At 40.9% G+C, this 25356-nt stretch overlaps 1 protein-coding gene across 9 annotated transcripts in view; it reads left to right on the forward strand.

The window, feature by feature from the left end:
- Positions 1-25356, forward strand: part of RASAL2 (RAS protein activator like 2) — a 276480-nt gene that overhangs the window by 169447 nt on the left and 81677 nt on the right. The window contains exon 1 of one of the 9 annotated variants that reach the window (XM_043520220.1): positions 3934-4916. The exons of the other annotated variants lie outside the window; for them this stretch is intronic. Coding sequence (XP_043376155.1) covers positions 4865-4916 — 52 coding nt within the window. The 5' untranslated portion in view covers positions 3934-4864. Of the gene's footprint in view, positions 1-3933; positions 4917-25356 lie in introns of those variants that run through there. 9 annotated transcript variants of the gene reach the window in all.

The following is a 25356-nucleotide window of genomic DNA, read 5'->3' on the forward strand; positions in this document are numbered from 1 at the left end:
TGATTCAGGGTCATGCTGTGGGGCTAAAAAAAAACAATGTAGATGTATGGGCTTGGATTGCATGATGTAGTTATGCCGATGTAAGTGTGTAGTGTAGACCTAGCGTCAGATAGTTACTAAACTTATTTCAGCAAAACTATAGGCTATTTTGATAACTTGTTACCTTTACTGTAACCGATGGCTCTTTTATACTACAGGGGAAGAGGAAGGAATTATACTTGCTCTGATTATATCAGCAAAGTATTTGAATATTTACATTTGAAGAACATTCACGGTTTTGATAGAGGTATCTGCAGGTGGTACTGATGAAGTCAAGACCAGACAGGCCCCTGAAAATTTCTGCTTTGTAACTTTCTTTTCTTCCCCGCTACTCTGTTTGTACAGTACCTCCTCACTTAAAGTCGTTCTGGTTAACATTGTTTCATTGTTACGTTGCTGATCAATTAGAGAACATGCTCATTTAAAGTTGCTCAATGCTCCCTTTTAACGTTGTTTGGCAGCTGCCTGTTTTTGTCCACTGCTTGCAGGAAGAGCAGCCCATTGGAGCTAGCTGGTGGGGGCTTGGAACCAGGGTGGACCTGCAGCCCCGCATCAGCTTCCCGCTCCCCTAAGTACCCTTTGCGGCAGCAGTCCACCAGGCTATCAATTGCTGGGCAGTTCAGCTGTCCCTCCCCCCAATGCCATGTGCTGCTTCTGCCCTCTGCCTTGGAGCTGCTCCCGGGAGCCTCCCGCTTGCTGTGCGGGACAGGGCGGGAGAGGGAAGGGGGAAAGGGGAGTGCTAATGTCAGGGTGTACCCCTTCCCCCTGTTCCTTTACCCCATCAGGCCATCACCACAGAACAGGTGGGGCACATGACAGGGCTCAGGATAGAGGGAGCTTGCTGGCAGCAGCTGCAGTCTCAACTTGCTGATCTACTTAAAAGGGCAGTGTACATAAGAGTGGCGTCAGCGTATTTAAAGGGGCAATGCATCCATCTCTCTCTGTGTGTCTCTGTCTCTCTCTGCCATGCTGTTTCCCCTCCCTCCATTCGTTCTGCCTTGTAGAGTGTGAGGCTAACACAACAACGTGTTAAACCTTGAGGGCTCAGCCCAGTACTCGTTCATCATTTAGCAGTAAGGCATTCCCTGGGATATATCCCACCCTCTGACTTCACCACCTCAACCAAGATTCACAATCATCATTGCTGTGTACAGTATTAAATTGTTTGCTTAAAATTTATAGTGTGTGTGTATATGATGTCTTTTTTGTCTGAAAAAAAATTCCCTGGAACCTAACCCCCCTATTTACATTAATTCTTATGGGGAAATTGGATTTGTTTAACATGGTTTTGCTTAAAGTCGCATTTTTCAGGAACATAACTACAGTGTTAAGCGAGGAGTTACTGTATCATTTGCAAGGGTGGCACATTGCAGCTAATTCTCTTCAATTTGGAAAGGTCTGGATTGTTTCTGAAATCTGATGTGAGGTTCACCTTTTGACTAGGGTCTCACTCTGCCAGTTGGGTAAGACATCTGCTTTTGTGACCACGAGCTAAAGAGCAGTATTAATGGGCATCTTTGGCTGGCTTTAGGGAGTCTCACAATAATGGAGGATATCTCTGTTCCTGACATTAGTGAAACATACCAAGAAGGCTCTAAGAACAAGCTGTGGCTTTGCATGGCATTTCTGAACAAGTGGGTGAATGCTAAGTTTGAATAATTCCATACAGAGAAAATGCTGTTATTTCCCAGGCCATGGGCTGTCAGGAATGTTGTGGGAAGAAGAGGCTCTACATTGTGTTATGATAACTGAGAATCATTGGTTAGGAGGCATCCTGACCAGTACATCCATGGGGTTATAGATTAGATGTAAGCAACAAAGCCACATTAGAGTGCGTATTGGTGCTTTGACAACTGCCCAAGGATATGCACCAGTAAGCAAATGCTGCACCTCCTGACATGACACATTGTTTTTCACAGTATATTTTAAAACGTAGAAGATCGCTTAGTCCATTAAAAATATACCAGAAGCCTACTAGTCAGAGATGTATATTAAAGAAGAGTTTGTGTGCTCCACTAGAAAAACTGATAGGCAACACCCTGATGGTAAACCTAGTCTTCCTGCTACCATAGGCTCCTGGGAGGGGGGAGAGAGCTGGACTTACTGCCAGGACCTACAATCATATTTGAGACTTCATTTTTCATATATATCTGGCTAGTAGGTGGGTGTAAAATTTGGAGCTCCAAGCCCTCTAGCTGTTGGAGAAGAGGAAGATATTTTTAAATTTCTTCTCCCCTATCTGGAGTCTTCTGAAGGCTGCATGTGAGAAGGGTTTCTGCTACTCCTCTACCCTTCTCCCTGTGTCTTCTGAATGCTGTAATGGGAGGCGGTCTCTGTTGCACTCTCCCTGCGTTTGTTCCCCTGTGAATAGCTCCAGTGCCTTTTCTCTGCTGCTGCTGCTCATGGTTCTCAAGCAACACAAAATTGACAATTCTTGACAATTTCATTTGCTGCCTTCATGGTTCTGAATAGAAGCTGTGAAACTGTCCACAGTATTAGTGAGGTCACTGCCACTGATTTGGGAAAGCTATGAGCAGCAGAGGCACTGAAGCTGTTAGCATGTGGACCTAGGCAGACAACCTTCTGTTCAAATTTGGAACGTTATTTTCACAATCATAAAGAGTACAACTTTAACTGAATCCATTGAAAGCCTATATTCTCCAGAAATTGTTAGTGCTCCCAAAGTTGCTAAGAAACGCTGGCTGCCAGTGAGTGGAAAAGTAGATTTCTCAAGCCCTGTCATAGAAAGAGAAATCAGAATTCTTTGAAACAGAAGGGGTCACTTTCAATGACTGGCTTTAGCAATAACTGTGATAGAAAAATGAGTGAAAGCACTAAAGAGATAGCAGATGGGCTGGTAGCACTTAAATGCCTATTTTTGGATGCCTCTTTTTTCTGAGTGTGCCTGCATAAAAAAGCAGCATTTAAGTACATCTTTAAGGGAGGTTTGTGGGCAATTCAAGGCACTGTCCTGCAGAAGGCTAGTTTGGTGCATAATGATGTCAGGTTTTTTCCTCCACATTTTAGAGGTCCCAACATTCTCTGGGAGATGGGGCACAATGGGAATTTCAACAAAAAGGCAAAACCCAATGCCATAGTCCAAATTCACATAGATTACACCATCAATCACTGGGTTGTTTTGTGTAAATGTCAGATACCTTCATGATCCTTGGATGAGAGAGAAGTTATTACAAGGACTTTGCAGATTGCATTTCAAGTTCCTGCAAAAGACTGCTTGGATACCACATTTGCTCCCTCTTCCCCTAAGCACTCTCCCTGCTTGTACATCAGCCACCACTTATGGTTCCTTTCCTGCTCTGCCTGATATCAGCCTTGAGAAGGCTTTTAGATTATGGCACAATGGGAGAGGGCTGTCGATCTATTAAATATCTTAAAGTTAACTAGAAAAGAAATCTGTTTGAGACAGCACTTAGCAATTTCACTGTGGATGTTTAAAGAAATATTTTGACTTGTATAGGGAACTTAATATACTGTGCTTCTCCAGTCCTTGAAACAAGATTTACTCTTCTTTTTTATATTTGGCTTAAATTCAGTCTTAGTAGTGTACTTTATTCTTTCCATTTTCTCTCACTGGAATTGGGTAGAGTTTTAGAACACTCCAAGTAGCTGTGTATAGTTTGACATTTTTTAATCCCTCCTCCAGTCCAACCATCCTCACTACATACTTGGGGGTCTATTTCCATTAAGTAGAATCAGACATTTCCTTTGGCATTTCAAGAATCTAAATTTCTTCATGGCAGGTATAGCAGTATCGTGGCTGATAAAGCCAGTTCTCTGACAACTCATCAGATCTCTAGAAAACACTTCCATTTACGGAACAGCCAACCCATGGTCTCAGGGGTATTAACCAATTTTCACAACTGGAACTGGAGTGTAAGCCCTCTGTTTCTAACCAAGCTGAGATGGAGGATTCCTGAATGATGTAAAGCAAGAATTGGAAATGTAACTGGATGAGACCTTAAAAGCCAATGTCCTGTCTACATAAATACTAAAATTCTGATGGCTCTTTAAAGAAGAACTTGGATTTATCCCAGTGCTCTAGGCTTTATTGTTCCCTTCTTGCTGTTGTACAATGTTGTATGCACCAGTTGTTGTCTGCTGCTCTCCACCCCAGACATAGCTGCATTTCTTTCATGCTGAAGATACAGTTTGTAAAGTGTTTTGGGATCCTTCAGCATAAAACGTACTATGTCATTATCAAACTTGTTCATTTCAGTGTGGACAAGTGTGGAGGGAGAGAGAGAGAGGGGGGAGATTACTTTAGTTGACAAATTGCTTTTCTAAGGAATCCTATTAAACTGAGATTGTCCTGTCCTTCCATTTCCCCAGTAGTTAAGTATTTCTAGAATCAGGTCAACTCAATCTCTGTATAGGTGGGCTTGTTTACTTTTTTATACCATTGTTAGTGTTGTCTGGTTTTTTTTTAAACTTAAAGGCCTGTATTAGCCTGAACTATGTACCTAGTTCTCGGTTTCTGTGTGTGGTAGTTGGCTTTAATTTTTTACTTAACTTTAAAGATGGGGACAATAGTATTTTTCATTCCACAGTCAGTTTGTCTGAGCACACCATCAGCATGTTTCTCTCCCAAGAACTATCCTGTGGCTTTCATACATATTTCTCATGTGAGCCTTAGCGGGGGGTGGGGTCATCAAAGCTTCTATTCCTACTGGGAAAAAATTGCCAGGGCGTGGGGGTTGTTGCATAAAAGGAGAAAGAACAGACATTTATCTGAAACAGAAGCAATACAGAGAAAAGGAAGAGAGATGTCACTAAGGAGAGAGGAATTAAAAAGGAAGAAGAGATCATGTTACAAACAAACGGACAAAACAGGAAAAACTTTGAACAAACTACAGAAGGTGGGAAAGAGCATGTGGTCTGTTTACTATCAGCTGTTCATTAAATTGTAGCAATAGGCTAAGCGATTTTGTGTTTCTCTCCTGTCTATTCTCTTCTGCTCTTGTGCCCAGACTGGCAGGTGGGATCTGCTGGGAATCAAACTGGATTTTTAAATTGATCAAACTTGATGTGCTGTCCGAATACAGACTAACACAGCTGCTACTCTGAAACCTGTCCTCAGCAGTGGCATTATAATGTGTTGAAGGTAACATGCCAGCAGCAGGGACTGGAATGTGTGTTTTCCCCTTGCTTTCTCTGCATGTTAAAGAGCAGCTTTCATTCTCTGTTTTAGGGTAATGCTGCTGTATCTAGAAATCAAACTCTCTGCAATTCTAAAATAAACAAAAAAGATAGCAAGGAAGATCTTTTATTTCAAACTTCACTATTCCTCTTTCAAAAGCCAGAAATCACGCCCTGAATAAAAAGTAATCCCAGTTCAGGCTCCAAGGAGATAAAATGTGCATTGTTTGTTTGAGGAAAATCGTCTGGGCTTGTTAGGAGTTGTATATTTTCCTGAGATGTAGAGGTAGTTGGAGGTAGTAGTATGTTTAAAATAAAATACAATTTTATGAGACTGACACTTAAAGTGGCAGCAGGTGAACTCTTTGCTCCCCTGGCTGATTTGGGATTGTACTTTCTTGGTGTCAATCTAGATTTTAATACTTTGGACATTTTGTGATAGCCTCTTAAGTCAGCACTTCTTAGTTTTTATATAATTGATTTTGGACGTATAGATTTTTGAGACAGCTGCTTGAAACCAGTGGCTTTCATTAGTTTAATACATCTGTTATTTCTGCCCCCCTGGCCTCCCCTCCCCCCGAGCCCTGTGTGCTCATTGTCACTCTCACTCCATCCCCCCTGTATCCCCCATGGGATAGGAAAATGAATTGTCTAACCGTCCCTGGTAGATTATGTTAGCTGTTAACAGGGGAGACTGCACCCGCCCGAATGCTGCAAGAGAAGGAAAGCAAGTGAAGGGCAGCTATTGTTTAACTGAAGCCAAGGAATTGGTAGACGGGCTTGGGTTTGACTAGCTTTGGCTCTGGCTTTTCTGCATTCCAAACTGTCTGAGGCAGAGAAAATAGAAAGTGAGCGGGGAGTATGCACAGAGCATTCTGACTTTCTGGCTGTCATGCTGTCAGGATTATGGTAGAGGCACTAGGAGCATCACAGAATGCAGTTCACAGGTAAGAACCCTCATGATATTAACCACACAAGTCTGGAAACATATCACTGCTGTATTCCATTGAGGTTTGACTGGATGATAGGAGAATGGGTATTGTGTTAGAAATGTAACTATGAATGTAGTTAAGAGCTAAAGCCTTGTTTTTCAGCCTTTCCTTGGTTCCTACTGTATACATACTTTTTGCATTACTTTATCTGTGTTGTACACAGCCGATATTTTCCCCAGAGATGTTCACATGTGTTTCATCTGGCAGGATGAATGCACAAGGGAGAGGGCAATGTGGGTATCTTTCTGCAGACACCAAGGGCAGTAATATCCCTCTGAGACCCCATGTGGGAGAAGAGAAGTCAAGAACCAGGACATTTACATAACTAGTTTTAATGTTTAAAATAGTTGCTTGCTATGTGAATTCTTAGATTAAAGGAAAAAAACCCCCAACTCCTCTCTAAAAGCCCTTACGTAATGAGGATAACTCAGGAAGAGCAACCTTCCACAGAAAATTAGATTTATGGATAAGGGCAAATGTGCCTTACTTTCTTTTTAAGAACACATTGAGTGACATTATTAATGTGCTAATAGCATCTGGCATTATATGTTGGAGTCTATATAAAATTTTGCAAACCTAGCTTCCTGTTCACTAGGAAGAGATGATAAATCAAAGGTATTCAGGAAACCCCACAGGTGGTTCATACAAGCAAGAGGCTTTTTCAAAAGAGTAAATTTTCCTGCTGTTTTGCTTTCCTGGCAACCTGTGTTTTAAAATATATTGTCATAAGATAGTAAGCTGGAAGCCTTCAGATTTTGTGGTGGCTGATATTTTTAGACATATGCCACTGGCTACAAAAATTAGTAAGTATTGTATGAAGCCAAGCACTGAAATCTCGGAATTAAATTTTGACCGCCTTGGAGTTGTCTTTTAACGCGTATTGATTAGAGAGCACTTATTCACTTATTTCCCGCTTAACCCCTTCACCAGAGACAGAACTGCTAGTTTGCTCAGGCAAAATAACTTTGCATTGTGTCACCTTTAGCCAGTGTGAAGAAAAATATCCAGCAGCTGCTTGTGATTAGAGAATGAAAACATTCTACATTCGTTTTTTCATATAAGTGTGGATTCCTTAAAACAAAACAAAAAATCTCATAACCAGCTAACGGGAGGCTTACAGTAGATTTCATACTCCCTGCCTAGTTTCTTATGGATGAGTAGAGGAAGGTGGTTGAAAGGGGAATTTCCAGCCTTTTCCGAGGCCTTTTATCACATCAGTAACCCATTATTATAATTACAAGGAATAGGTTCAGTAGTGCTAGGAGCTCCAGAAAGTGGAGGCAGAGGATATTTTTATCCAGATGTTTTTTGTGGTCCCTAAGTTTAGCTGATGCTCTTTACATTTCTTTTGACGCTCCCAGGGCAGAGGAGAAGCAGTACAATTCTAATGAAAGAATTGTTCAGGAAAGCTGCTGTCAAAATGATCTGCCTTTAAGTGCAGATGGCTCTTTACAGCGTATGGGGAGGAGTTTGTTTTATTATCTGGATACAAGAGAAAGAAGGGCTGTCCTGTTGCAATGAGTCTTGACCTGCTCTTTCACATTTTCTAGTACCACTGTAGCTCTTACCATAGGACAACGTGCAAGTGCATGAGTTAGAATTTTATTAATAGCAGCATAGCCTTGTGCCAAAGTGCAGAAAACAAAAAGTATTACAATAAAACTTAAATCCAAAATTATAAAATATTAAAATATTTAAGTACAGATTTAAAAAGACATACTCCCGTAATCCACATATGATCACCGTGCTACTTGCCTTTTCCTTATTTTAGCAGCTGACCAAGCAAACAGGGCAACTGCTTGGATTACAGATACACTGTCAGCTCATAACAAACATTCTGTTTTCTGAGAGGTCAAGAAAAAGGTATCTGGAACAAAAATATGGAAAGCCATTTGATCTCAAATGGCAATATAAATGACAATGTAATAAATAATGGTATAGATCTTCCACCTGCCCTAAGCCAAATGGACAGGGCGGTCATGTTTTTTTATGCCAGTTAATTGGCCTTCTAAGTAAGCTGTCTGCATGAATTGAAAATGGAGATCTGCAAAGGCCCTTCTAAGCATGTTATTACACAAACTGTCTAGTTGTCTGGCATTACCCATGAGTCTTTTTAACAAGGGGGAACCAAAATGATGTATTTGAAGTAGAAACAACTGCCTTATCCAGTTGCTTATTAATATCCTCTGTTCTCTACTTGACTAGGGATTTTACATTTTTAAACTTTAAATCTAATAATTACCAATTTAAAAAACCTGGAGGATGCAAAGAATTTTGAATATATTCTAACCAAGGAAATTTGTGTGAAAGTTCTGCTGAGCTGCACCTCTAAGCACAACCTTGCAAACCTGTGAGTGTGTACTATGAATATGGAGCCAAAAATTAATATTACAGTGTTGCATTTTGGACAGGGTGTTAAACTTTCACTAGCTTTCAATGTAATTACTGGAAGGAAGTTGTTCTTCTAGTAAAGAGCCCCGGCAGGTTTTGCGAGGCACTCCAGCAAATGACGAGGAGTTGGCTAAGGGTGGCCTCCATTTCTCATGGTCACAGACAAAGCTGCAAAATCTAGGGCCAGGTCCACCTGTAACTCCAATCTCTCTGAATAATGAAACTGTAGAAGCAGTCTCTAGCTTTTGCTATTTGGGTTCTATACTCACCAGTTCCTCGAACTCTCCATCAGATGGGCATTGCAGCGTCTGCCATGGGTCATTTACAATGAATATTGAATCAACATCATCTCAGCACAACAACCAAGTTAAGGATCTATTCGAGCTGTATCCTTTCCATACTGTTGTACAGCTGTGAAACATGGACATTATGCTGCTCAGACTGGTCAAAGGTGGAGGCTTTCTACACAAAATGCCAACGTCCTATATGGGGCACAAAGTGGATTGACTTCATTTGTAACGCATATGTTTATGGTCACTCCGGTCTACAGATGGTCAGGGCCATTGACCGCAGATGGCGTCTTATGCTTTTCGGACATGTCGCAAGAATGCCACAAGACATTCTGGCGAACGCTGTTCTCCGAGTGGCTTGTAATGTTCAGGATAAAATTCCACCAATCCGGGGATGGAGGTGGCCCAGAGGCAGACTCCCTATTACATAGGTTCAAGTCTGTTCCAATATTGGTCACTCAGGCCATCAATTCCTTGCAGCTGCACAGGAACGGACCAAATGGAGAGCAATTGCTGCAGCCAACCATTTGGCTCAGCGTTGAAGAATAATTTTGGACAGAATAGAATTCATACCTGTTTTGAATCACTTCTAGTCCTTTGAGATCATTCCATCCCTACAATTCTGCTCCATAGAAAATTCGAGTGCATACCGTAGCCTCAAACACTCAAGGGCTGGTGCAGTTAAGTTGCCTACATGAGTCCAGATAAAACATAACACCTTTTGCATTGAATCAGAGTCCTTCTCTTTTGTATCTGAATATGTTTATCCCACAAACCATTTTGTGCGAATCAGATACCCTGGTAATGGAAAGAGCTAACTTGTTGCATATATTGCCCATCAATCCCCTCGTTATGCAACCTCTGTCTCTGTCTAAAGACAGTTACATTAGTTTTGGAATAATTTATTGAAAGGCCTCCCCTTTGATGGTATAAACCAAAAACATGTAATAAATGCTTCAGTCCCAAAGATATTTGTTACTGTAGAAACATATCCTCTACACATAAGAAGACAGACATAGGGTGGTTCATGATTTTAGGGGGAAAATATTGATCCCCTTTTACTGCAAAAGCAACATCATTAATATAAAAGCTAAAAAGAAAAGGGGCTAAAAGATAGCCCTGTTGAACTCCTTTTGTAATTGAGATAGAATCAGTTAGTTGAGGAAAGGTCTAAGTACCATCACTAGGAGCTACGATAATACAAATAATAAATTTAAGCAAGGGCACTTCCAAAGTGACCCACCCTCCCCAGTAGAAATATGCAACTGTGTTGTGGTCAAGTGCATTTCATAAACAGGCCATTCGCAGGTGGCATTGAGAGAGAGCTCTGTCCCAGAGAACAGTTGGGAATGCATACAGCATGTTGTGCAGTTTTTGTTACTGTACCTGAATTTTCTCAGAGCTTTAATCCTACATGAAAGGCTTTATCTTTCTGGGTACTGAAGTTAAGGTGATTGATCTGTAATTTCCCGGTTTGTCCTTATTTCCCTTTTTATAGATTGGCACAATATTTGACCCTTTTCCAGTCTTCTGGAATCTCTCCCGTCTTCCATGAATTTTCAAAGATAATTGCTAATGGCTCAGATATCTCCTCAGTCATCTCCTTGAGTATTCTAAGATGCATTTCATCAGGCCCTGGTGACTTGAAGACATCTAACTTGTTCAAGTCATTTTTAACTTGTTCTTTCCCTATTTTAGCCTCTGATCCAACCTCATTTTCACTGGCATTCACTATGTTAGACGTCTGTTCACCACTAACCTTCTGGTGAAAACTGAAACAAAGAAGTCATTAAGCACCTCTGCCATTTCTACATTTTCTCTTACTGTTGTCCCCTCCTCATTGAGTAACGGGCCTACCCTGTCCTTGGTCTTCCTCTTACTTCTAATGTATTTGTAGAACGTTTTCTTGTTACCCTTTGTCTCTAGGTATTTTGATGTCATTTTGTGCCTTGGCCTTTCTAATTTTGTCCCTACATAATTGGGTTTGTCCCTACATACTTGTTTATATTCATCCTTTGTAATTTGACCTAGTTTCCACTTTTTGTAGGATTCTTTTTTGAGTTTCAGATCATTGAAGATCTCCTGGTTAAGCTAGGCTGGTCTCTTGCCATACTTCCTATCTTTCCTACACAGTGGGATAGTTTGCTCTTTTGCCCTTAATAATGTCTCTGAAAAACTGCCAACTATCTTCAGTTGCTTTTCCCCTTAGACTAGAATCATGTTGTGGACAAGGTCACTCACCATGATTTTTTCCTGGAAAGTTCTTGCTACGTGACTAGAGGTCTCAAATTACCATTGTGTAGGTCACTACGCACGAGTCTAGAAGAAGCTTTTGAGGGTAATTTTCTGGTTTGATTTCTGTGCTGCAGGAAGTTGATGATGCAATCTGTTGTGAATCAGTCATCTTTATGACTGGGCCAATCGCATTACAGCAGAGGAGAGGATTAGCTCACAGCTGATGTTGGCAAACCTGTAGTTAGTTAACATCTGAAGGGAGCAGGCAGGGACATCAGAGGTGGAGCAGGGTTTGAGATTGACACAACATGCCAAACCCTGTTCTGTTAGAGAATCCTAGGCATTTATCTTGTTCTGAATAAAGCCAGCAAGATAAACTTGTTGTGGGGGTATTGTATAAAGCCAGTGTTACGTAGTTCTCAGGCTTGCTTGAAATGGGTGAGGTGCTTACAGGGTAAAGTTTTTTAAATTGTGAGATAATACTGAAGGGGCAAAGTGTGGTGGTGTTCCTGGATGATGTGACTGATAATTCTTAAAATGTAATACGATTCAGCATAGAACCCTTTAGAATATGGAATGTGACTTCTTTTTAAGTCAACCAGAATTCCACATATAACAACAGGAAATGGTTCACTGTGTGCCTTTAAGCTATAACGGGTGCTGTGTGGATGCTATCCTTGTTACACTGAGATGGGCATATTGGATGATTAGAAATCATATTAAAGTCTCTTTCCACCAAGTTATTAATTTTTTTTTCCAAAACTGTGGACCTTTCTGGGATCACTAAGCAATTTACCTGAAGGTTTCATGAGAGGAGGAGAAATAGGGAAAGGTGCAATGAGTGAGTGGTCTTCTGAAATGAACTGGATTCTTTTTGGAAACTCTCAGGGCTCTGCGCTATGACTAGGTGCCTGTTAGAGCATTGTGGTATCAAAAAGAAGTTTGTGCAGTAACCCCATGGTGACAGGAAGAATGGAGAGTGGCAGGGATGTCTAGTCAGTGGGGAGCACTATTTTATAAAGGGTCATGGCACCTCCATCAGATTTGAAACTCTTTATTAGTAGGATTATGCTAGGCCCTAAAGGCCCCAACCAAGATTGGGGTCACATTGTGCTAGGCGTTATGCAGACTTACAATGTGACAGTGTCCCTGTCCCACAGAGAACTTATAATCTAAATAGACAAAGCAGTCAGAGAGAGGTGAAATTATGTGCCCAAACTTACACAGCAGGTTAGTGGTAGAGCCAGTAGAAACCGCCCTGGACAAAGGAAGTATTCAGACAATACTGGCTTAGTTGTTAATTTAAATTATTTTTCTGAATCTGGATAAGGTGAGCCTGCATTTACATTAAGTTCTCTGAAACGTTTCTATGCTGCAGAATAGGTAGGAAGGAAGGTTTTTCAACTCTTATGTGTGATTGTATTAAATGGGAGAAATAGCTTGCAGCACCAGTAGGAACTTGGAGATGAACTCCAGTGCAAGCTGTGCTTCCTTCAGAAACCTTGCTCTGATTGTTTTCTCCTTTGACAGTTCACAATAAGTAAGCAGCTTCCACTGCTGGGATCAAGCAGATGTCCTCAAGGACCAGAATAACTTGTCAGATTGCCTACTCCAGTGTACTGTACAAATTCCCCAATGATTACATAGCGGTCTGGAAATAATTAGACTTTATTTTCTATGTTTATCATTACAATATGATGTCCAATAAATTAACTGTTAGTCTTTCTAAGTGGCTGAGAGATTTTTAAACAAAATGGGCCAAGGAACGTCTAAAGAAACCAGTGTCTGCTCTTCCCCCACCCCCAACAGGAAAAAAAAAAAAAACCTTTAAAAACCAATTTGAATGGCTAAAAAGTGAAAGCATTTTAGGATGATATAGATCAGTGTTTCTATACCTTAGCATTCAAGAGTATTCTCATGTGCCCCTGCAGGTGCTTCAACCACTTGGCTTCTCTTACACATTCTCTGCACACAGTGATCCCTTCACACAGCTAACTGTGGCAGTCATTGCCACTAAAGTTAGTTGTAGTTGAGCCACCCCTACTAGGAAAGCTAGATTGACTATTGTGGTATATGTCTATGCTGCAAAACCTGCTGCAGTGAGTCTCAGAGCCTGGGTCAACTGACTCGGGCTCATGCTACAGGGCTAAAAATAGTAGTGTAGATGTTCCCACTCAGGTTGGAGCTCAGGCTCTGAAACTCGCCTGGCAAGGGAGGTTTCAGAGCCCGAGCTCCAGCCTGAGCAAAAACATCTGTTTTTAACTCGATAGCACAAACCTGAGTCGGTTGACCCAGGCCCTGCTGTTTTAGGCTCGATAGCACAAGCCTGAGTCGGTTGACCCAGGCCCTGAGACTTGCTGCCATGATATGTTTCTCCCCCCACTCCAGATAGATATATCCTCAGTCACTAGCAGGGAGAGGGGGTTGTTCTGTTTTTATAATGGTAGCTTGCGTTTGCCTTACAATCTCCTTGAACTGAAAGGTGGCAGTTGTCGTCAGTTAGTGACATTAATGCAAAGAGAAGCTTGACATTAGGGGATTATTACTTACAGAGAGCAAAAACTAATTTCCTTCCGATCATACCACACGATATCAAGTAGTTATATGCCAATAGAAATGAATTTTAATATGAAGTGAATGGAACGACGTTGCTTGGATTCAGAGTAGCAGTCGTGTTAGTCTGTATTCGCAAAAAGAAAAGGAGTACTAGTGGCACCTTAGAGACTAACAAATTTATTTGAGCATAAGCTTTCGTGAGCTACAGCTCACTCTGAATGCATCCGATGAAGTGAGGTGTAGCTCACGAAAGCTTATGCTCAAATAAATTTGTTAGTCTCTAAGGTGCCACTAGTACTCCTTTTCTTGTTGCTTGGATTGAGGCTATGAAGCCATTGGGTAACTTCAGAACATTTTTTTCTTAGAACACCGGGAGTGTTTTTAATATTAATTTTTGTCCTCATCATCCTTGGGCATGAGGGAAGAAGCTGCACCTTGTTTGATCATTGCATCCCCTTGAAACAGGCAGGAAAGTGTCTTTCTGCTGGAAACAACTGTAATTTTGCAAAGTTATATCATTTGTGACACAAGCTGTTTGGGTTCTTCCCAGTGTCAGAGATTGAAAATAAGTTTTCCTCCTGCTTTCATACTGAAATAGCAAATTCTGTCTTGATTTAAGCAGCTTGCAACTCTAGTCTGTGGAGAATTTGGCCGTAAAGTTCAGTGTTAATCTTTTTCAGATTGGAGGGCGGGAACTGGTTTTCTCATTTTTGGTCCCAGAGTTACATAAGTCAGTTTTTCAGCAGAGTGTCCCTGGAAGCCTTATTTTTAACCAAAAATGTATCTGCTTTTAAGCACAGTTTCAAAATACTATTCTGAGGAAGAGTTTTCTTTTCAATCTGTATGCAGTGTGCATAGAAGGGGTTTTTTCAGATCACTCCTCATGATTCTTCAAGGGTTTGCTACTTCATTTGAGCAGCCAGTGTTTTTGATTAGGGGGATCAATGGGAAGTTTAACAAAGGAAACAATATGGAACACCCAATTTGTAAACGCGTGCTTGGAACAAAAGGGTAACTGTTAGTGAATGATGGCTCATATTTTGAGAAATTCTGGTGGAGAGGGCCAGAGTATGCAAAGCTTGATGGGGTAGCAGTGAGCTGAGCAGAGTGGCTGCAAGTGTCAACCCAGTTACCGCAGAGAATGCAGCCTGAAGGATTCATCTTGAGTCCCAGTACTAGCCACATTTCTACCTGTATATAATAATGAATGCTGTGGAGTAGAGAGGGGAATCACTTTCTGCAGAAGTATGTGTGCCTCAGAGTGCAGTTCCTGCCTTCCTGGCTTAAGAAGCAGTTAGGTATATGTTTTAATAACCAAAAGTAAAACGCATATTAAATACACACAAAAATAAATCCTTCTATTATTAGACTGTTTCATAGACATTAGACAACTTTTTTTAAAGTTATGTGAAGGTATTTTTATCATCTTGTTAAAAGCGGTCATATGATGGTGACATGCTGGTCTTAAAATAGAACAATTTGTGTACTAATGAAACATGATGTAATACGTTTCTAACAAGATATATTTTTCTAGTATTGCACACACTTTAAAGGGTTTATTAAGCCAATATGGGTAGGTCAGTGCAGGTCCATTACATTACAAGTGAAGTGAATGTGGCCGAAGATCAGAATGTACTGGATATTTGTCTTCATCCCATTGCAGTAAATTAGCACAGTTGGCAGTCTCTGCTTAGCGAAGGCCCAGACTAACCCAAATTCACCATCTCAAGGTGATGGTGCATTGTTGGAGCTGTACCAGGGAAATCTGAAGGGCAATTGCTACACTGTGACTATAATCTTAGGGGGGTAAACATTCAGTTAATAGGCAAAATCAGTTTATTGGTATAATTTAATCCAATCTGCCAACCTGTGGAAATTCTTTGTAGTTCCTAGGCATGCTGGATGTAGTCTAAAGTTCCCTTTCAACTGCTCAGCTGTCTGCCTGTAGCTGTATCAGAATCGTTTAAGGGAATGGCTACTGAAGTGATAGACAATCACAAGGAATTTTTTTATTATTTAAGAAACATTGCATGCTGTCAGAGATGTAAAGTGGCCTCTTGTTTATTTTAATAAACACTAAAAGACCTCAGGGCTAATGGCCAAATCTGTCTTCATTTTGGGGTCTATCACTCCTTTCCTCCTCCTGTTTGCCTTTACAAGCTGTCAGTGCGGGCAGTTCCCATTGAAACCAGTGTTTCCTGCTGCTCTCATCACAATCGGTTAGGGAATTCGGTTTTCTTCTTTCCATATGAGTGAGTGATCACTTGTTCAGTGTTTCTGATATCCATCAGCCTTGGGATGGTGGCTGTGTTCGGGGAAACTAGGGAGCCTCTCACTGTGGCAAAATATATTGTTGCAGCAACACTGTATTGCATAGAGGTTGTCATTTTGCAGTGGGCTGAGAATTGCTGAAATAGACTACGATGGATCATTGTCTGAATTAAAATATTAATATCTTCAGAAAGCATTCTGAAAATAAACAACTAGAATATGACTGGGCATGTTTGTATTTTGCCATTAACAGTTTTGCCTTATTAGCTTGCTGTAGAATGGGCTGGTTTAAAGAAGGAATCTGATTGTTCAATCAGGCGTAGCTGAAAAAGGGGTTTGGCCCTGTACTTTGTCATACATTTATTGCTTCAGTATTGTGAGGAAACATGAGGCTAGCTTGAGGCAAGTCTCTCTCCCTGGTATAAATTTACATAACTATAGGATACTTACTAAAGGTTAGTCTGTGCAGCAATTTGTCTTGTCAGGATGTTATGATATGACTGGAGACTATTGTTTCATGAAATGGTATTTAATCTCTCGTGTGTAAATGAGGCTGAACTGTATGTTTATCTATGTTATGCTATAGTGTTTAATCCCCTTCAACATGATTCCACAAGGCGTGCATGCACACACACATACACAACTATTTTTTCCCGTCTTTGTTATAGCATGGTCAGAAGGCTATTACACTAGAACACAATTTCTCAGCACAATAAGAGTTCCTTTATAGATGGACAATTAGAATGATTTGAGTGTGGAAGTTTGAGATTGTTAGCTGGCTGTGGAGACTTTTGCTTCTATAACTGGTCTGTTTAAATATCTTGAAAAATAAATATTTCATTTGGGACAGGTCACTTGTTCAAATCTGGAGAAGGGCTGTCTTGATGGAAAGTCATTGTTGTTTGGTGGCATTTTGCCCCCTGCAAAATGACTTAATGAACTTTTCCTATGATCTGATGGACAAATGAGGCAGGGCACAGGAGCACGAATTGCTGGTTGTGCCATTGACTAGTGGTGTGACCCTTGAGCAAGTAATTTCATCTTTCCCTGCCCTCCCTCCCTCCCTCCCCATGTCTTTTTGGATTTTAAGTTTTTCTGAGCAGAAATCGTTAAAAAAGGGATAGCGAATAAGACGGAGAGTATCTTATTGCCCTTATATAAATCAATGGTACACCCACATCTTGAATACTGTGTACAGATGTGGTCCCCTCATCTCAAAAAAGATATACTGGCATTAGAAAAGGTTCAGACAAGGGCAACTAAAATGATTAGGGGTTTGGAATGGTCCCATATGAGGAGAGATTAGAGGCTAGGACTTTTCAGCTTGGAAAAGAGGAATCTAAGGGGGGATATGATAGAGATACACCTCTACCCTGATATAATGCAGTCCTCGAGAGCCAAAAAATCTTACCACATTATAGGTGAAACCGTGTTATAGTGGGGTAGAGGGATTAGAGTGTACAAAGAAATAATGTGCTTTGAAATTTTACTAGGAAAGATATTTTTATTCCTTTAGGATAAAAATGTTTGTAAACTTGCAAACTAAATCATTTTTGTTAGTAGGGGCAGGGGGCACGGGAGGGAGGCAGGAGCTGAGCAAAGCGGCAGCGGCGACCAAACCGCCCAGCCCGGCAGAGCGCACAGCACCCACTGGCGGGGCAGGGTCTGCAGCACGAACCCACTCCTCCTGGCCGCAGGCACCCAGGCTGGGGCATGAACTTCCAGCCATGAGCCATCTTCCGGGTCGCCACAGCCTGGCCAAGCCCTGCCGCGTTGCCCCTGCACGTCTGAATCAACCCCTGTTCCCCTTCCCCCCAATGGCCCCATTATCCAACCCCTTGGGAGCCAGACACACTGATGCGCTGATCTGCCGGAGCGCGCAGCCCCACCCTCCAGAGCGCTGCTTTACTGTGTTATATCCAAATTCGCTTTATATCGGACTGTGTTATATTGGGGTAGAGGTGTATATAAAATCATGAGTGGTGTGGAGAAAGTGAATAAGGAAAAGTAATTTACTTGTTCCCATAATAGAAGAACTAGGGGCCACCAAATGAAATTAATGGGCAGCAGGTTTAAAACAAATAAAAAGAAGTTCTTCACTCAGCGCACAGTCGACCTGTGGAACTCCTTGCTGAGGAGGTTGTGAAGGCTAGGACTATAATAGGGTTTAAGAGAGAACTGGATAAATTCATGGAGGTTAAGTCCATTAATGGCTATTAGCCAGGATGGGTAAGGGATGGTGTCCCTAGCCTCTGTTCGTCAGAGGATAGAGATGGATGGCAGGAGAGAGATCACTAGATCATTATCTGTTAGGTTCACTCCCTCTTGGGCACCTGGCATTGGCCACTGTCAGTAGACAGGATACTGGGCTGAATGGACCTTTGGTCTAATCCAGTATGGCCATTCTTATGTTCTTATTATGGCTGCCCATCCTGCACCTAGTTGGATACAGGACAACCTGTAGGTTCCAGGTCTGCAAATACATCACCTTCATCCAACACTAAAGTAACCTTTAACATTTTAATAAGAGTGACTTGAGTGTACAGAGTATAATTATATTGCTGTGAAGGAGTGACTCGGTGACTACAATAGAGCCTGTCTCTGCTGTGTGACTCAGATCCATTTTTCCTTTTCTTATAAGTGCCTTGTACATAGAACATTAGAACGTTTTGATTTATAATACTACTGCTACTTTGTGCTTACATAGCGTCTATCAGAAGCTGTCAAAGCTCCAATATTTGCATATATTATGAATGATCATTTACTAAATTGCTTTATAAAAATATGAACACACTTGCTTCTGTATGGCTTGACTTATCATGGGTGTTGACTTCTAAATCCATAGGTTAGCAAAGATGCTTAGCTTCATAGGTTTCAAAGCCATAACAGTTTGAGGTGACACTTTTGACAGGTGAAAAGTAGTAGATACTCGTCCATTGATTATGATATAAAGTGTTACTAATTATGGATTTATGATTTGTAGCTGCTATTTAGGAGGTTTCAAAATATATGGGCTTTACAGGCATTCAGTTTAATTTTTTGCTGGATGGGCTTCCACACATTCAAATAGAGAAATACTCCAAAATTTGGGAGGGGAACAATTGAAATCAAATAGTTTAATGGAAATACTGGCTTTTGTCCACCTACCACTCCAAATAACTATCACTTTTAATTTTGGAGAAGCAATAGCTTTTCCATAATTAAGATGGAGGCTTCTTCCCGTAATAACATTGGGTTTTTTGCTAACCCATTCCACCTCCCCTCCACATACACACTTTCAGATTTCACTAAAAGTCCTTTCCATTTCAAATTCTGCATTCTCTCTCTCTGGTTGGAAGACCATTTTTTGTCCACATTTACTTTAGTCCAGACAAACTATTTTTGCAACAGAGATTTCAGGGTGGAAATAAGTATTAATCATGTTTTGAAAATTCTTCTAATGTTTTTTGCAGCAACTTATCTCAAAAACTACTTGTCCTGGAATATTCAGACAAGACTTATTTGACAGCTCTTGGCAAGCTCCAGAGTACAAGACCCATTTTGAGATGAAGAAGGCATATTTAGGAAGTTATTAAGAGCATGTGTTCTATCTCTGGAAGACTATAAAAGGGAGACCAAAGCTGCTGTTGTCATCGTCTTTTTTTTTTATTTTTTTAAGTCTAACCCCCTTTTTTTTTTTTTTTTTTTTTTTTTTTGCAAAGAGAAGCTTCAAAATGTAAACAAGTTGCTATGCAGCCTTGTTACTGTTCACAGTCTAGACGTACCTAAACAGGGAGAAGATTTCTGATAGAGGGATCTGTAGTCTAGCATGCAAAGTCATAACAATATCCAGTGTCTGGAAATTGAGGCTAGACAAATTCAGACTGGAAATAAAGTATAAATTATAAATAGTGAGTGCAGTTAACTATTGGAGCAATTTAGCAAGGGAATGGATAGATTTGCCATCCCTTTTGTCTTTATGTAAGGATAGGATGTCTATCTAAAAGATATGGTTTAGCTCAACCAAAAGTAATGAGTTAAATGCAGGAGTCTCTGGATGAGGTTCTGTGGCCCATGTGATGCAGGCGGTCAGACTAGATGATCATAGTAGTCCCTCCTGACCTTTTGGTCTATGGATCTGTGAATTTCCATGGTTTTGAACATTTCTTTCAAGTTTAACAATAACTGGTTTTTCAATTATTGTGGTTTTAGAACTACAATGTTCCTAAAAGGAGTTTTACCCTCATACGTACTTTCAACTTGTGGTCCAGGGCAAGCAGGCTCATCACATGGTGGTGTCCCTCCTGCTTCCAGCTTCTCAGGGTATGTCTACACAGGAAATGCTACAGTGCCATAGCTAGGCGGTAGCTAGGTTCATGGAAGAATTCTTCTGTTGACCTAATAATGGTTTCTACATCGGAGCTTAGGTCATCTCATCTAAATCGCACAGTGAGTGAAATTTTTCACAGCCCTGAGCGATGTAGGTAAGCCTCTAGTGTAGACCATGCATGAATCACATAAAAAGGACCTAAATTGCATAGATTTCAGAGTAGCAGCCGTGTTAGTCTGTATTCGCAAAAAGAAAAGGAGTACTTGTGGCACCTGAGAGACTAACAAATTTATTTGAGCATAAGCTTTCGTGAGCTACAGCTCACTTCATCGGATGCATTTGGTGGAAAATGCATTGGGGAGATTTACACACACACACACACACACACAGAGAACATGAAACAATGGGTTTTATCATACACACTGTAAGGAGAGTGATCACTTAAGATGAGCCATCACCAGCAGCGGGGTGGAGAGGGGGGAAGGAGGAAAACCTTTCATGGTGACAAGCAAGGTAGGCTATTTCCAGCAGTTAACAAGAACATCTGAGGAACAGTGGGGGGTGGGGTGGGGGGGGAGAAATAACATAGGGAAATAGTTTTACTTTGGGAATGGATGAGTCATTACACAGTCTCTATTCAAGCCTAAGTTAATTGTATCCAGTTTGCAAATTAATTCCAATTCAGCAGTCTCTCGTTGGAGTCTGTTTTTGAAGTTTTTTTTGTTGAAGGATAGCCACACTCAGGTCTATAATCGAGTGACCGGAGAGATTGAAGTGTTCTTCAACTGGTTTTTGAACGTTATAATTCTTGACGTCTGATTTCTTCCCTACATTACTTTCCTATGTAAACAGCTGCTGTAGTTGGCCCAAGGATGTTGTGACGGTTAGTGGGAAGAAAAGGAGTACTTGTGGCACTTTAGAGACTAACAAATTTATTAGAACATAAGCTTTCGTGAGCTACAACTCACTTCATCGGATGCAACCAATGAAGTTGCATCTGATGAAATGAGCTGTAGCTCACGAAAGCTTATGCTCTAATAAATTTGTTAGTCTCTAAGGTGCCACAAGTACTCCTTTTCTTTTTACGGATACAGACTAACATGGCTGCTACTCTGAAACCTGTCATTAGTGGGAAGAGAGGAGGTCAACATTATGAGACGTTTGAGAACTTACGAGCTACTGAGTATGTTGAATTTCTAATTGAGCACTTCACTGTTTCCTTCTCCGTTCCTTATACGATTTTGTATTTTGTCATGATGTTACATAAAATCACAAAATTCCGATACCTCCCTTCCCCCTCGCCCCCCAAATATGACTTGAAAAATACAATACAGCAAAAGGGATGTTTTCAGTCTATAACATGTGGTGACAATGTCACAGGGAAAAATTAAGAAGGTGTAATCTTGTGTTCTATGATTGTCCCTTCAGATGCCCTTGATAGAAAAGTGAAATGAGAGAATGAAAGGAGACCTAGTGAAATTAGCATTTTAGTCAGTTTTCTATAGAAGATGACATTCATGCCTTTCAGCATTATAAATAACCTTTAAAATGAATCAATTTTCAAAGGGAGGATATGAAGACTTTTGTATGCATCATATTTCAGTTCCCCAAGAAGCCTGGGAAGGAAGGAAGGAGGTAAGATGTTGGTGCTATATTACTCAATGTATGGGTGGAAACAGACTACCTAAGCGTTTCTAACTAAGTCTCTGTTTAATTCCATCCTTCTTTCCAATAATCATGCCATCAGTTTGCACATTTTAAAGTCAAAGAAAACTTTTTTACAAAATTACAAAACTGAAATTTGTGGAAAAACACAGTTTGTCAAATAATTAATATTTCTCACACACATGCCTTTCCATCACAGAATTGTCAAGAACACAGGAAATATCCTAATTTTCATATTAGGATCAGGTACCTTTTCTGTGAGTCTGTGAGAGAGACTCAGCTAAGCCTTACATGCTACTGTGGTATTTCACTTTTGAACTGTGCCATGTTCTCTCATTAATTTGGATTCAGTGTAGCATCTGCCTTGCTTGGCAGATTTTTAAGAAAATACCTGCCCCATACAAGCAATACTTGCTACTGTACACCTAGGTAATCGGAATTTTCTTCTCGGTTGGGCCTTGATACCCTTTTTCTTTTTCACTTGCTGACTGGGATCCAATTCTTTCCTTTGCTGATCTAGTGGCTTTTTTGTTGGTTTGGTTTGGTTTGGTTTTAGGCCATTTGTCAGCAAGTGGCCCAGCTCAGTGCTCCCTCCTCTTCGCTGCTGAGAGGCAGTTTGTAATTGGGACCAAGAATAATGCAGTTGTTGGGAATGGAATAGGTTAATTAAAATGAAAACCAGGTTTACTGAGAGTGGTGAACAAAGGGATCCTGTCTCTTTAAAGGATGTAGTTTGATCAGTGCATCAGCCTGATCCCTGAAGACGCAGACATTTTTGATTTGTTGGACTTGTCTTGGCTTGTGCATGTGTAAACCTGTAAAATGGCCTTTTGTGCAGAATAAATCATATGCCAAAAATCCTGTATTGTTAGATCTGACCCTTCCTGTTGTAAAGTCACAATGCTGCAAGTCCCCTTTGTAGTGCTGCAGGACAGTCTTGGTTTCTGGACAGCTCAGAGTTATGGTCTCTTTTTTGTAAATAAACTGAATCCATTACAGTGTGGATGGCTCTATGATCCCCCAGCATAGCGCATTTCTACTGACCCTCTTATTTGGCCTGTGAAAAGAGAGCTCTTAACTAGGGAGGCTATAGTCCAGCAGGACTTCTGATTGTTGCTTCTCATTCTGATGAAGAGGAGCTGTTCTAATATCCTTAATGCTGCTGTTGGCAGTCAGAAACAGATTCCATTATTGTTGATCAATGCAGCCGCCATGCAGGAGTAGGGGAAAGGGGAGGGGTGGAAGCTTCCTATTCACAGATTGATCAACCTGCTATTGCATCAACAAATTCATTGTGAGAAAGCCTGGGATGCTGTTATAATAGCTGAAGCAGGAAGGGACTGGTGAAGAGGGGAATGCAGGTTCTCCAGCTGTGACGGGTTTTTTAAATTGCCTCTAAGCTTTCTTTTCTTCACCAAAAAAGCTATTGAATTTGATTTTTGTTTAATAGGGTGATGGTGATATATTGTACGTAACAGATTAGCTATTGTGCTGGCTGAAAATTAGAGCTTCTTCAGCATTAGGATCCATTTCTTTTCATTTCAATTGCCCTTATATCTTATTCTGCTACTTCATCATTTTAATTACAAGCCTTCTCCCTACCCTTCCCCATTCTCTAGTATTTCTGCTTGGGCTGAAATCTGGCACAAAGAGACAAGGAACACAAATCTTCCTTACTGCTTCTTTCTCTTCTCTCCCCCCACCTGCTTTATCAAAATGGTTTGACAGAGAATTAAGAGGGGGCAGGTTCACAATTTCGTTTCATTTTATCAGTGTAGTCAATAACTTAAGTGCTGGACTCCCAAGGCCATCAATTCATCCCCACCCTTCCTTCCCTGCTTCATTCAGTCATTGTGTTCTGTATGGAAAAGTTTTCTGGCTGGAGAATGAATCTCCTATCTCCTGGTGATGTGGCTGAATGGCTGGATAGCAGCACAGAAGATGAGAAAAGCCTTCTCTCATTTCTTGGTACGGTAGGGTTCTAATGATTTTTAACACTTTACTGGCAAGACCTTACTACTTAGGGGTGGGAGGGTTAATTTTTCAGTGCAGAGTTGTAAAAGGAAGCCATTTAAGGCAAGCTCTGAAATGGGATGGGAGTTTTAATTGGTTGGAATCGGTTAGAATTGTTCCAAAAAAAAAAAAAAATGCTGAAGCAGAGTGAAATGACAGATGTGTTGTACAGAAATGTTTCATCCCAACTATTACTTTTGGGTCTGTTTCCTCTTCACCAGCTGATCTCTCTGTTTAGTTAGCTTCTAGCCGTGTCATTCAACATGCACTACAACTTTAACTTATCATGCATCTTAGAAGTAATAAGTTAAAGCATATGGAAAAAAATGGCTGTGGGTGTTTTCCCTTAATTAGAAATTTTGTTACGTTAGAATTAAAATTTGAGGCAGAGGATCAGGTACGCCTTAAATAATTTTTTTAAATCTAGAACCTGAATTCTGGTTGCAACATCACAGTGAAGTGCCAGATACTGCTTCTATCTACTTAGGATAAGGATTTTGTTACACTAAGTAGGAAATTATTCATTTTAAATTTTCCCTTGCTCAATTTCTTCCCTTTACTCTTATGTATTGTCCCGCCCTACATATTTCTTAGCCCTCATTGTTGTTTACAGCCTTCAAACAGTTGTAGCTGGCTGCTACTTCATATTCCCCCTTAGTTGTCACTAAGGCAAGCTGTAAATATTTAAATTTTAGTTCTTCTAATCTTTCTGCATAAGTCATTGCCTCCTGCTCCTTCATGATTTTTGTTGCTGTTTTCTGAATTCCCTCCAGTTTGATATCTTCCTGGTATCGAGATGCATAGAAGTGTGTGCTGTAATTTGTGTGCAATTTCAGCTTTAACGCTGTATAGAGAGGTAATATCTCCTCCCTTGGTGTCTATGCTATGATACCTCTGCATATTATACTGACTTGGGGAACTGGGTAAGGTTTTAACATTTTTTCTTTCCATGATGTGGCTGCCAACAGACTGGACAAATGAGTGAGTCTTAATCTGTGAGTCAAACAGGCAATAGCTGATTTTAGATACTGGATTTTTGTGCCTAGTTCCTCCTCTGTCCAGTGTGCAGGCAGGCTTCCCAGGTTGTTCTCCTGCCTCACTGGAAGTAGCTGCCACAAGTTTCTTTCTACTGAGAAACCGTCTTACTTGCAGGCCTCAACAGAGCTCCAGAATAACATAGAACATGGGAGAAAAATGGAGACTTAATCGCAGAAAAAGCAAGAGGATAAGGACTGAAAGTGCCCCTTCTGTTCGCCATCCCCCGCAACCATACATTGTGGCGTTCTGTGGAACTACCACAGCCAGCCTAAGTAGGGACAGAAGCATTTCTGAACTGGGCAGCAGTGCTCTGCTTCAGCAGCCTGGGCCCCATCTCCCCTTTCTATCCAGACCCAGAGACCATCAGGGCAGCTCCCCAGTCCTATCGCCTAGGTACCCA

The sequence above is a fragment of the Dermochelys coriacea genome, chromosome 8 (assembly GCF_009764565.3).
Source record: "Dermochelys coriacea isolate rDerCor1 chromosome 8, rDerCor1.pri.v4, whole genome shotgun sequence".
Lineage (NCBI taxonomy): Eukaryota > Metazoa > Chordata > Testudines > Dermochelyidae > Dermochelys > Dermochelys coriacea.